Source organism: Achroia grisella, unplaced genomic scaffold, assembly GCF_030625045.1.
Source record: "Achroia grisella isolate CSIRO2021 unplaced genomic scaffold, CSIRO_AGI_Agris_v1 utg1387, whole genome shotgun sequence".
In the NCBI taxonomy this organism is placed as follows: Eukaryota; Metazoa; Arthropoda; class Insecta; order Lepidoptera; family Pyralidae; genus Achroia; species Achroia grisella.
In genome coordinates, this window is record NW_026712628.1 from 523,724 (window position 1) to 537,826 (window position 14,103).

Genomic DNA, 14,103 nt, shown 5'->3' on the forward strand with positions numbered 1-14,103 from the left:
CTACTAAATTAAATTGAATAAATAAATCACATCCTAGATAGGATACTTTTCCCTTGAAATCTAGTGGAAATCTCGTAAACGTCACAAATACGCTGGTAATGAAAATAGAAATAATCGTTATTTAAATAAACATTTACCATCAGATGGGCCGTATGCCTGTTTGCAACTGTAGTATAAAAAAAACATTATTTAAGCACTTTTGAATGGTTATATTTGTTTTATTTTACCACTCATCGGAACGCAGTATCTTACTCTATTCATAAACCACGAGTTAAAATTTCGTACAAAATTGTACAAGAATTATGATGTCCTCGTACCTCGTACTGAAGACCAAAACCCTCGTACACAGTTGTCGCTATGGTTGGCAACCCTGATACGGCTGCGATATTCCCAACATGAGGTTTTTGGCTCGGCCCCAGTGCGTTGCGTTATGACTTAGAGTGATGGGTCCACTTTGTATCTCGGCATTAGCCCCCCTAGTAATATGACGAGAGACGAATGCGAGATTACAGCATCGTCACTTTTCACGAGCAAGGGGAGTGAGTACCCGGGATAAAGTCATTTACGGAAAAGCTTATTTGTTGTAAAAATCGGCGCGTTGACGGAGCTTATCCTATTTTAGTTAGTCCTGTAATGTGCCTGCACTCAAATCTTAATTCCCTTACAGTGAATAAAGTTACATCATCTCATAAGTTGTTTGAACTGTAGACGATTATATTTTACTCACGTCCCCAAACGACCTCTTTATTATGAAATGTACGTATATCCTGATATACCATCTTTGTCATCAATTTAGGTGGAGCTTTAGTGCATGTGTGCATGGCAATAGTTGTTCATGCACGGGGTTTTCATTTAATGTTAGACATAGACACCTATATAAATACATATACATTGTAAATAAATAAAAAAAAAATTTAAAAAAAAGTAATTCAATTGAGTTTCTTGCCAGTTCTTCTCAATTGGATCTATATACCTAACTGGGCGATAGGGAAAAAAAATATAATGTAAAAACTTGACGTTCATAAGCGGCTAAAATGTCCTATATGAATAAATGATTTTTGAATTTGAATTTGAATTTAGTAGCAAGTGTAATTTTCAACAAAATGAATACAAGGAAACAAGGAAAGCTGAACTATCATATTATATTATTATTATTCTTCTTCTTAATTTAGTTATATATTTCGTATTTAAAGTAAGTTGTTAATGTAAATATAATTAAACAAATATTTACATATAATTAAATAAAACACACAAGTTTCTGCTCATTCTTCTTGTGATATCTGTGATAATGAATGATGATAAAGATCTGACCGTAAATGTTTTTGTTAATTTTTATCTTATCTTAATATTAATATGCGTATAATGCTAGTCATACATACACATACATGCTACATATATGATATTCATGTTTTATATTAGGCAAAACATAATGAGACATTTTATTTTACAATTACAATATATGCAGAGTAACTATGTTTATCGCAAAAAAAAAAATAAAGAGAAAAGTTCCTCAAATGTGACTTCAATTTTGAAACTGATAAGTTGGAGTTGAAAACCACTACGCAATAATAAAATAAACAAACAACAATTCAAAAGCGTTTCTAATAATATTTATAATCAAATTTGTATTAATTTACTTCGTTATAAGTTAAAATGATGCGCCAGCGAGGGAAGTGTAATAGTTTTTTCTTAATGATGCTTTTAAAAAACGCATTTTTCTCATCTCGAGTGAGCTGTTGTGAAGTTATTATCACCAGGAGCGGTGCTTTGTCTTTTGCTTTCGTTTTATACATTTTGCAGTTGTTAAATAAAATGAAAATTAAATTATAATTGCTGAAGCAATTAACCTGAAACGAGGAGAGGAGGTTTTTAGAAATGGGAATTAGTCTCAGACGCCTCGGTGGTGTAGCGGTTACACACTGTCTTAGTTATGATGGTCGTAGATTCGATTCTTCGTACGGTACAGACACTTCATGAATATATCATGAGTATGATTGTTTGTATGAAATCTATTTACAAAATATATTTGTTTTTATTAAGCAGTGATGGCTGACTCACCCGTCATACTCGTGAATGGGTACTGCTTGTCTGCTCTAATAACTATAAATGATTTTAATAATAATAATAATATCTCAGGACAATTCACACAGCGCCATCTAGTCCCAAGCTAAGCAAAGCTTGTGTTATGGGTACTAGACAACTGATATAAATACATGGATACATTTTTTTTGTAAATAAATACATATTATACATAGAAAACAACCAGATCGATACAAACAATCGTACTCATGAATACAAATGTTTGTACCGTGCGAGGAATTGAACCCGTGACCATAGTATAGTAAAGTGATATGCTAAACCACTAGACCACCGAGGCTGTCAACCTCGATTGATTTTGTTACTCTAGTGACTATTTATTTATTTATATAAACATTGCTATTTGGCAGTTTGTATTCATACAAAATTGTGAATAACATTTATTTAAAAACAAAACATAAAAAAAGAAACACACAAAATTCTTGCTCCTTCTTCTTGTGATGAACCTGTGTTTCAAATGAGTGGTACTCATAGAATAACAATATAGGACTATTCAAAAGTGCTTATATTTAGTGTATTGGAATAAATATTATTTCTACAATTTATGTATCAGGGTTTTGTTACTTACACTATTTATTTATTTACTCAAGTGATCATTTATTTATTTATACCAACATTGCTATTTGGCGGTTTGCATTCACACAAAATTCTTAATAACATTTATTTAAAAACAAAACAAAAATAAAGAAACACGCAAAATTCTTGCTCATTCTTCTTGTGATGAGTTTGCGTTCCTAATAAGTGGTAGAAATAGGACTATTCAAAAGTGTTTTATGTTTAGTTTTTTTATAATAAATATTATATATTACATACATACATATAAATATTAAATATTATATTATAATCTTATCACTACGACTGATTTAATCTTATTGTGTTTTTATATTTGAGCCTAAATAAATTAGTGCTGGTTGGTAGTTTGTATTCACACGTTTCGAATTGTAAAATGTGAACTTACAAGGATTGTTTAAAAGAGCAACACACAAGTTTCTTGCTTATTCTTCTTGTGATGAGACAGCTTTCCGAATAAGCGGTAGATTTAAAAAAATGTTGACTATTCAAGTGCTTAAATTAAGTTTATTTGAATAAATGATTTTCTATTCTATTCTATTATTTCTGTTATTTATATTTTTATGTTATTTGTTTGTTATAGGGGGTTTGTATTGGATTATTATTATGAATATATACTTTAATAGACTTTTATTTATTTATTTATTTATTAGGAACCAACGGCGTCACAATCTGATTTACATTGATGTATATTTTTTTTTTTCGGTATAACAACAGCTTATTATTAATTTACAATTACAATTTTACCAATCTTAGCCAATTATAGTAATCTACGATATAAGTTGAGATACATTGCACAGAACATAAAAAAAAACGTTACTATATTAGCGCGGGTAGATGGATTTGAAGCCATAATGCGTAAAAGAGCTGCATCACTGATGTCTAGTATTCGGGGGAGCTCAAACAGCATCCTGAAAACTGTTGCGAATATACCTGATTGTCCGCTCCAGAGGCACTGGATAACGTTGCGTAATAATAATGAGTGCGTAGCGATTTCTATGTTGATTGTCGCATGCCTCTTACTTGTTACACTGTAATTATTTATATAAAAAAAACATCTATTAAAAAGAGCAACACACAAGTTTCTTGCTCATTCTTCTTGTGATGAATCTGCATTCCGAATGAGTGGTAGAATCAAAATATGACTATTCAAAAGTGCTTGTAATGAGTTTATTTGAATAAAGATTATTTCTGTTTCTGTTGCATTTCTGTTTGGACGTGGACACAGATATATGATTTAAATATATTGTAAGTTACTAACATAGTGTTTTTACTGGACAATATGGATGTCACAGATATTATAAATTAAATATATTATAAGTTAAACAGAAGGAACATAGAACATTTTATAAGTTTTTACGATAAACACATGAGATAAATATGGATGTCAGTCTAGCGGGATTGATTATATATATATATATATATATATATATTTATATGTATACATATATATTAAAATTATTAAGATACATATATAACATATAAGTACATATATTAATTAAAATGTAATGTTAAAGTACATAAACAGAAGGAACATGAACAGACCGAACACGATGGTTTCCAGGGGGAACCGCGTGGAGGTCGACCTGACATGGTACATTGCTAGCAATGGGGTCAACAGTCCACATTACTAACAATCCCCTTTCCCCCTTATATAGGTTTCAATTATAGACGTAAGCTATTATTTCCTATCCTAGGTTCGCCGTAATCTTCTCTTCCTTGTCAGTATTTCTAATAATTGAAAACGGGGTAAGGAAAACAATCTGTATTGATTTGGCTCAGAAGCAGAAGGCTGTTAATTTTATACGAAAAATACACAGTACAAAAAGGGAATTTATAATGGAACATTGAAATTGTCTGTACATATTTAATGAAAGGGGCACAGCTCTGACCCTGGTCGTTAACACGCTCCCAAACCTTAATCTTAACGCAACGATCATTAGAAAAACAAATAAAACTTCAGCAGAGGGATGCAATGTTTTTGACTCGTAATTTCAGTTATATTACTTAATCTTGCTCGAATATTGCATAAATGAAAATTATACTTTTTCAGTAATTTCATGACTGTGTGACGTTGCTTAGTGGTTTAATAGTCTATTTCAAATCTGAAAGTCGTAAATTCTAACCTGGGAGAGGGTAAAATAATAAATTTGTTAACTTTTATTTATTTAACCCTCCGGTGATGGAAACACAGATATTCTCCTCCTATAAAAGATTCTTTAACTGTGCAGATTTTTAAAAATAAATTTAAAAAAATACTCCTCCTCACTCAGAAAACTGTGCCGTGATGTGTCTGCACTCCAAGAGCGGGGTAATGCAGGGTAATACTAGTGTCACCAGAATTTATGTTTATGTTTATTTTATGTTTTCAGTGTGTAGTTTATGTTTGATTTTTATTTATATATGGTTGGTACGTGATGATACGGCTCGAATGCTCAGATGGTAGATGATGATGGCTTCAGCAGATTACGGGGTGTAGAAATGATAGACTTCGCTTTATTTCGAATTTAATGGCAAATATACTATTTATTACAAATTTGGTGGAGTGAACAAAAGTACGTTAGATCGATCGGTTGATATTTTAAGTCTCTTCGTTACTTTTCGTATTTAAATTGGATGGGTGTGCGCTCCAATCAGAACGCTCCTTTTGTGTTGCGTTTTGTTTCTGCTTGTACGCGACAATGGTAGTATGTCGTAAATGTTTGCTTTGTGTTGTCCGCCTGGATTTATGTATGTATGTGTATTATTATTATTATTTTATTATGTTTATTGTATATGAAGGTGTCCGCTGAAAACCAGCGTCGTGGCACCCCGTCACGATATATGCTGAGCGGAGACCTATTTAGTACTCTAATTATTAATATAAAATGTAAATTAAATTTTAAAAATATTTTCAGTATACCAAATAAACAATATTCTTTCTTTCTTTCAAATATTTTTATTATTGAGGGTTTTTGGGCTATTGTCAGGTATCTGTTGCACTACATAGATCTGTTATGCTCTCTCTTCTTCAAAGTTTGTTACCTAGATCCATCAGGGACAAGAATTCAAGGATATTCTTAGAAGCTTAGAAAGCTCGCTTCCTGTCACGTTGTATTCCAAATAACCCGCAAAATAGCATGTGAAGTGTTGCGTTTGCCATAACACCAACAGTTTACAATGTCTCTGACTACCCTATTATTGATAACAGTCGTGAAAATATATTATTATTTACAACTTGTGTACAGAACCCCTTACATTCGGGCCGCTGGCTGGTATGACTATTCCTTATTTTTAAATATTTATATTTTAGATCAGTTACTATGGTTTTGTTATTTCTCTTTATTATTCCTTGTATTGCTCTTGCTGTTATGTAGTTTGTTACGACATATTTTTATAGTATACTGTTACTTTTACATATTGCATCTTTAATTACCACCATCGTTGGCTGCACCCACCTCAGCGTCCTATACACAGTCCCACACAACTTGGATGGCAAACCGCACTATCCATTTAATTTTTTTTTTTTTTTTTTTTTTTTTTTTTTTTTTTTGTTTTTTATACTACTATGGTGGCAAACAAGCACACGGCCCATCAGATGGTAAATGGTTACCGTAGCCAATGAAAATTTGATAACCATAGCCTACTCCAATACTAACTTCACCATCATCTACTTCTTCCTTATCCCATTTATTTGAGGTCGTAATATATTTTTCTCTTCCATTCATCCCTGTTCGCAGTCATCTCGTTATTTACTCCCTTTCTTATCGTATCATCTCTAACACAGTTCATCCATCTTTTTTCGGTCTTCCTCTATATTAATTGAAAATTTAAAAATCATTTGTTCACGTAGAACATTTTAGCCGCTTATGAACGTCAAGTTTTTACATTATATTATTTTTCCCTACCGTCCAGTTAGGTATATAGACCCAATTGAGAAGAACTGGCAAGAAACTCAATTGAATTCCTTTTTTTTAAAGCCCGTTTCTTTACAATGTATATTTATATAGGTGTCTATGTCTAACATTTAATGAAAATCCCGTGCATGAACAACTATTGCCATGCACGCTCGTCATTCAAGTAATCGTTTAGAGTGTAATAGGCTTTGCTCAGTAAATATTAATTAACAGATGTTTTGAATTTATTTAAGGGTAATTCCAGTATATCCTTTGGTATCTTATTGTAAATTTTTATACCTATTCCCATAAAAGACCTATTGACTTTTTATAAACGATACTTGGGGACAGCAATACTAACTTATGCTCCAGGGTTGGCAACGTATGAGACATATCCTGAACATTATAGAGTATTTCATTAAGTACATACATATACACATATATATTAAAACCACATATAGGGGGGGAAGGGGATTGTTAGTAATGTGGACATTGTCAGATCGACCTCCAGAAACCATCGTGATACATCCCGGCGAATACTGGTGCCCCGCCACATATATATAAAAAAAAAAAAATACCACATATATATGAAGACAGGAAGGTGATTTTTTTTAAACAAAATTATATCTGCCACTTCTTTTGTAGCGTTTTTTTTATCCTGTATATGTGTTCCATTGCTTATTATTATTTTTTTAATATATATATATATATTATTATATTATTAACATTCTTAATATTTGTAATACCCATTAATAGTAATTATACATAAATATTAAACTTACTTATTTTTATTGCTTATGGTTTTTAAGACTCCGACAGAAAGGGGATTCGTAATGTGGATAAATGAATCCATTGCTACCAATATATATTGTTCTAATGCTCATAAATTATAAATATCATTTGTTTTATTTCATATACTTTGTCTTTCTCTAAATGTTCTTAAGAAGAATAAGAAGAATATTCATTTATTTTCATTTGTTTTTATTTAAATTGTATACAATGCTCTGGAGATGGACGCAAATAACTGCAACACAGTTTTTTTTGTAAACTAATGTAGTTGTTTACGTTTAATATGTTATTGTTATAACTTTGTTTTTGGTTTAAACAAATTCTTTAATTCTATAATTCTAATATACCTTGTTTTGTTGAGTACCACCAACCAATTCCTGGTGAATTTGTCGCGATGGGCTACCTACCCTGACCTCATGCTCATCCTCCACTGATGTCCCCCCAGCATTAAGTATTAGAGCAGGACGTGCACCATTCCATTATTATGTATATATAAAAAATACTACCATGTACGTACATCCCATTGCTAGAAATGTATCTTTGTCCACGCGGTTATCTTGGAAACCATCTTGACCAATTCCTGGTGAATTTGTCACTGGACCAACTGACCTGACCTTATAATGACTAATTTCTGAAAATACCTCCTGTTCAAAATCTACCCTGTATCATCGTAAGCACAGATTATTATATTAGAGTCCGTTAGTTTGTGTTCCCGCGGTTTCTGTTCCCCTCCCTTACCCAGTACTGAACTGACCGTACAGCGGCCTTGACGCGCGCGCGCATTGTGTTGTGAATTAAAATAAATTAGAACTGTGTTAAACCTACTGTGAAACCTACTGTGAAACTGGAAAGCTAGCGAAGATATCTTCGAGACCCTGAAGCCCAAGAAATCCGCAGAACCATACAGGTACGTGACAGACGCTTCCACACATATTTTTCCCTATATATATATATAAAGTACTTTCCCTAACATTTTGGTAGCAGAGAGTATTTTCTCTAACACCTCCATATACATAGTATAAAATAGAAAATCATTTATTTAAATAAACTTACATTGAATCACTTTTGTATCATCAATAGTCATCACATTTTTTTTTAATCTACCGCTCATTTGGAATGCTGTCTCATCACAATATTGTTACATGGTGGTGTTTTCAGGAATTCGTTCATTCGAACAAACCTGTATCTCGAACTTCTAGATCTTTCTCTCTGCTCTAGTCTATCTAATTTATTATTTGATAAGTCATAATTTTTGTTGCTGTGACGTGGTCGAGTGGAATGAGTAGTCATGCTCAATAAAATGTCCAGACATGTGGCGGCGTGGTGGGCCGGGTCATTGGGCTACCTAAAATATGGTCGAGCGCAGTGATGGCTGGCTCATCCGTCATACTCGTGAACGAGTGCTGCTTGAAGGAACTGATCTGCTCTTATCACTACGACTGATTAAATCTTATTGTATATTTATATTAGTGCTGGTTGGTAGTTTGTATTCACACGTTTCGATTTGTAAGTGTAAACTTACAAGGATTATTTACAAGAACAACACACAAGTTTCTTGTTCGTTCTTCTTGTGATGACACAGCTTTCCGAACGAGTGGTAGATAAAAAACAAATTGTTGTGACTGTTCAAAAGTGCTTAAATTAAGTTTATTTGAATAAATGATTTTCTATTCTATTCTATTCATGAAAATATAACAAATACACAGACAGACAGACAAATTCTGCATTTATAATGTTACTATAGATACAGATAACAATAAAGAAGTAGAAAATAAAGATATAGTCACCTTCAACAGTGAGTATGACGGCCATATTGATTTTTGGCTCGGTGTTGATCTGGCATTCGTATACGCCAGCATCCCGAGGTTGGACGTAGTCGATCTTAAGATCCCAGTCGTCAGACGGCTCCGGATGTAGCACGCTGAACCTCGCATCTCCCGTGTACGTGAAGATGTGAGAGGTTAGAATGTGAAGATCGCGTTTTCTCATCCAGGATACCTGTAACAAAACATTTTTTATAGCATAGAAGAGAAAGGAGCTTGGTCACTTGATAAGGTAAGTGATTACCGTCGCTGATGAGTGCACGCTGGAATAGACGTGTTCTAGAGTGGAGACCGCGAATTGGCAAACGTAGTGTAGGATGCCCCGCAACTAGGTGGATAACATGCGTAATCGGGTTGCGGGTAAAGATTGAACAAGGGCTGATGATCGTGTCCAGTGGCTTTCCTTGGGCGAGGGATGTTATGTATATGTTCAGCATAAGCACCTGCAACTCCAGGGGAATTTCTCGACCATTTAAGCCAGCCTTTTAAAAAGGAATAAGCTTTCTTAAAGGTTTAAATATTGTATCGGTTTCCAAATACCATTGCTGGACGCCTTCCAGTATGGTATGAATTAAAAAAATGATAATTTTCGAATCTCAACGAAATGACGGCTGGCTTAGCAATTCTGTTCCTGAATAGTTGCTTAAAGGGACTCGTCTGTTCTAATTATATTAATATTACTGATTTATATAAATAAAATTCATTATATAAAGTTAAAGTTTGATTGAGCAACCAGCAAGTTTCTTAACTGAACCCGCATTCTGTATGAGAGCTCACTCTCTCTTAACAATATTAGTTTGGTTTGTAAAAAAACATTCAAGTAGATTTTATTTTAGAAATAGGTATAGAAATAGTTTGAAATTGTTTAGCATTACAGAATCAATCAAGAATATAGAAAAACAAATGCAATAAGATGGGTGTAAATTATAGAGTTTACCAAGACAAGGGCACGTCGTTATATGCCGTCATGCCCCCAAAAGGACTTCAACCGGATAAGTATCACGTGTCAGTAGCTCATTAATAAACAAACGGACACACGCGCACTGTAACAGGTCCATAACTTATCCCCCACGGCGCCACCTGGAAACCTCTCCAAAATATCATTTTTCAATGTCGAATTCCTCATTGGCCCCTCGATATCCCTTCTCAGCCACGCTCGGCTGACCGCCATATTAATGGTTGAGGGATCCACAACCCATTCTAGAAAATAAATAGCCCTCTGACATGTCTCTCGATGCATTATAATATATTGTTCAGTGGGATTATCTAACATCATTTTCTTATAAAAAAGGTCTCCCTCAGGACTTTTCTATGTTTATCTAATCTTACAAAGGTCAAAGAGCACCCTGGCTAAGTGGTTTACTAAGTGACTCAGACGGAAAGGTCATGAGTTCAAATTTGTTTGATTATAAAAAATAAATAATATACTCACGACAAACCTTATTCAATTGACATATAGAAATATAATTTGACTTAGAAAGCTTTTAAAAAACTTTGTGTGGCGCAATTTGGTCGCAGTCAACATTAGGCTTCTAAGCTATATCTAAACTCTATTCACTGGCTGATGATGCTCCATTCAAAGAGGAAATACTTGTCGCAATATGAGTGTTGGCTCAATATGGTTGGAATTTGATCATCAATATAGAACAGGGTAGGCGAACCTTTATGCATCAACGTACCATTTTTTCCAAAAAATGTTTAATGGGGTCATTGACGTGCCATCAAATAATTTTGACTTTCTGATTATTTTGAAAATAATAATAATAATAAATACTATCAAAACTCTCTATGAAATAAAGTAAACAAAAGAGGTATATTTTGGATTGTTTTCATTACACGCATAAATTAAATTACAGTAAAATTAGTGTGACTTCTGTTGCTGCAGGTTAGATGACAAATAATTTATGTCAGGCTTGTACGATGTTACTTTTAGCAAAATGCATGCTGAACTGGATTCATCTGTCAAACGGTTTCTAACAGAGTTTTTAATGTTAATGTTATATTCATCTCAAAGTCAGTCAATGGCACGCGTGCCATTGGTTCGCTTAGATTCGCTTCGCCTGATATAGAAGGTCGTATAGTTTTCAGTAGCGGTGGTCAGGTATGTATTTATGGTATCACATATGTTAATATCATCATCTGCTTCTTCCTTATCCCATTTATTTGTGATCGGCGTCAATGTTTATCTCTTCCATTCATCTCTGTTCGCAGTCATATCGTTATTTACTTCCTTTCTTACCATATCATCTTTCACACAGTCCATCCATCTCTTTTTCGGTCTTCCTCTGCCCTTATAACCATCCACATTCATATGTAACACCTTCCTTAGGATATGATCTTCATTCCTACGCCTTACATGCCCATACCATGATAGACGATTACTCTTTAACCTCTCCAACACCGGCGCCACTGTCACTTCCTCTAATGTATGGCTAATGTTTGAATTAAATTAAACAATTAAACTTAATTAAAACTCCCCTTGGACAGTTATTTTTAAGAACAGTTATCCAACAGTCTCTTTCGTAATATAAATAAAAAATTTACAATGTCTAATATACATATTAATACGTTCAATTTCAAACAAGAAAATTAAGCATAAAACATACTTTCATCTAAAAAACCTCATTCCGGTGAATGTAAAAAATAAGTGGGTTTTACACTCGACGAGTTTCTTCACAATATCACATAATGTTTATCAACATTACATCGTAACATTATTACATATGAGAAGATGGGATTAAACCTAAATAAAGCCTCTAAATATGCTTAATGCAATCGTGTAATACAAAATGTACAAGGTATTTTGTAGATGAGTGAACAGCTTGTGGCATCGAAGATTAATCTGTTCATAGCATATCAGTCAGTCAAAAGGAATTTAAAAGCAGTGTTTACGACCTCGGTAGTTTAGCGGTTTAGCACGCCACTTCACGTCCGATGGTCGCAGGTTCGATTCCTCGCATGGTACAAATATTTGTATTCATGTGTATGATTGTTTGTATAGGTCCTGATGTTTTCTATGTATAATATGTATGTATTTACAAAAGAAAACTATATATTTGTATCAATTATCTAGTACCCATAGAATTAGCTTTAGCTAGCTTAAATTGAGTCTAGATGGCACTGTGTGAATTGTCCTGAGATTTTTATTTAAACTTTACAAAAATTCTCATCTCCCCTTTTAAGGAGAGGAGATGGCAACTTACCCCCGGCAGAAGCACAGTCGGCCGGGGTTCAGGGCCCCAGGGAGAGAAACCGGCGTACAATGCGGGCAGAATCTAAGAGCACCGCATCTTTCCTGGGAGTGAGCCGCCTCGGAATCCCAACCGTCTGAGATGTTGTTCCAGACTGGTTGGGATAAGACCAGACCGTTCACCGACATAACGATTGGAATGATTTCTTATTATTATTATTATTTAACGCAATGTATCGTGTAATACAAAATGTACAAGATATTTTGTAGGTGACTCAACAGTTTGTGGCATCTTGATGATTAAACTATTCGTAGCATACACTAGTCAGTCATCAGTCAGTCCAAAATAATTTAATAGCAGTGTTTACGACCTCGGTGGTTTAGCGGTTTAGCACGCCCTTTCACGTCCGATGGTCGCAGGGTCGATTTCTCGCACGGTACAAATATTTGTATTCATGAGTATGATTGTTTGTTTGGGACTGGGTGTTTAAAAAAACCGATTTTCGAGGTTGTTAGCTTAGATATTCCAAAATGTGTAAGTCTCACTATTACTATTATATGAATTTTACAAGCAAAACAAGATGATGAAGATGCTCCATTATGTCGCAGTTTAGCTGTCGAACAGTCAACACTAGGCTTCCAGGCTGTATTCGAACTCTATTCAAAGCCTGATGATGCCTCGTTCAGAGGCGAAACACGTGTAGACTCAATATCGGTCGGAGTTTGATCACCAATAGAGAAGTTCGTAATGCTTCCAGTATAGTTGGTCATATTTTCGAACTAAATACTAACAGTTTAGAAACTCTCAAAGAAGTCTTTACTTATTTTTAATATTCTTTCACCTGCTAGAACTTTAGCTATATTATCATAAACAAAACGACTGTATTGGAAAAATAAATTGAAGTTCCAACAATAATTGTTACATCACACATAAATGAAATAGAAATAATCTTTATTCAAATAAACTCATTACAAGTACTTGTGAATAGTCATATTTTGATTCTACCACTCATTCAGAACGCAGACTCATCACAAGAAGAAAGTGCAAGAAACTTGTGTGTTGCACTTTTGAATAGATTTTCTATAAATAATAATAATTTCAGGACAATTCACACAGCGCCATCTAGTCCCAAGTTAAGCTATCTAAAGCTTGTGTTACGGGTACTAGATAACTGATACAAATACATAGATACTTTTTTTTCGTAAATACATATATAGAAAACACCCAGACCGATACAATCATACTCATGAATACAAATGTTTGTGCCGTGCGAGGAATCGAACCCGCGACCATCGGACGTAAAGCGGTGTGCTAGACCGCTAGACCACCGAGGTCGTCAAATAAATAATGACAGTATAACAAGTAATCAACATAGAAACCGCTACGCACTCATTCTCAGTGCAATCAGATAATATTGTCAGCGCTATGGATTTTAAGTTTTTCTATAAACTGTCTCTAACTACTCCATCTGGCGTTTTGGACGCGATGGTGATTTCATTTATCTGCCACTCAATCACCAGACGTCCGCCTGCCTCTGATTAAAATTACACCAAACAATAAACGTTTGAATTATATTTTTAATTCAAGGACCCCAAGACTGAGAAATTAGAAAATAAATTCTCTGCCTTTGTTGGTTTTTGTTTTTGTACGTAATTAGAGAGCCCGAGTGAGCCAACGTAAGCCGGCCTGTAATTAACCAAGATGAAGCGTATACAGTCTCTTTACAGCCTTTAAAATAATAAAATTAAGTAACGGCTA

The 14,103-nt window shown here is 34.0% G+C and overlaps 1 protein-coding gene across 1 annotated transcript in view; it reads right to left on the minus strand.

The window, feature by feature from the left end:
- Positions 1-14,103, minus strand: part of LOC131855414 (hemicentin-1-like) — a 241,951-nt gene that overhangs the window by 18,311 nt on the left and 209,537 nt on the right. The window contains exons 3-4 of the mRNA XM_059206687.1: positions 9,119-9,329; positions 8,749-8,755 (exon numbers count right to left, since the gene is read on the minus strand). Of these exons, the coding sequence (XP_059062670.1) occupies positions 8,749-8,755; positions 9,119-9,329 (218 nt within the window). The remainder of the gene's footprint in view (positions 1-8,748; positions 8,756-9,118; positions 9,330-14,103) is intronic.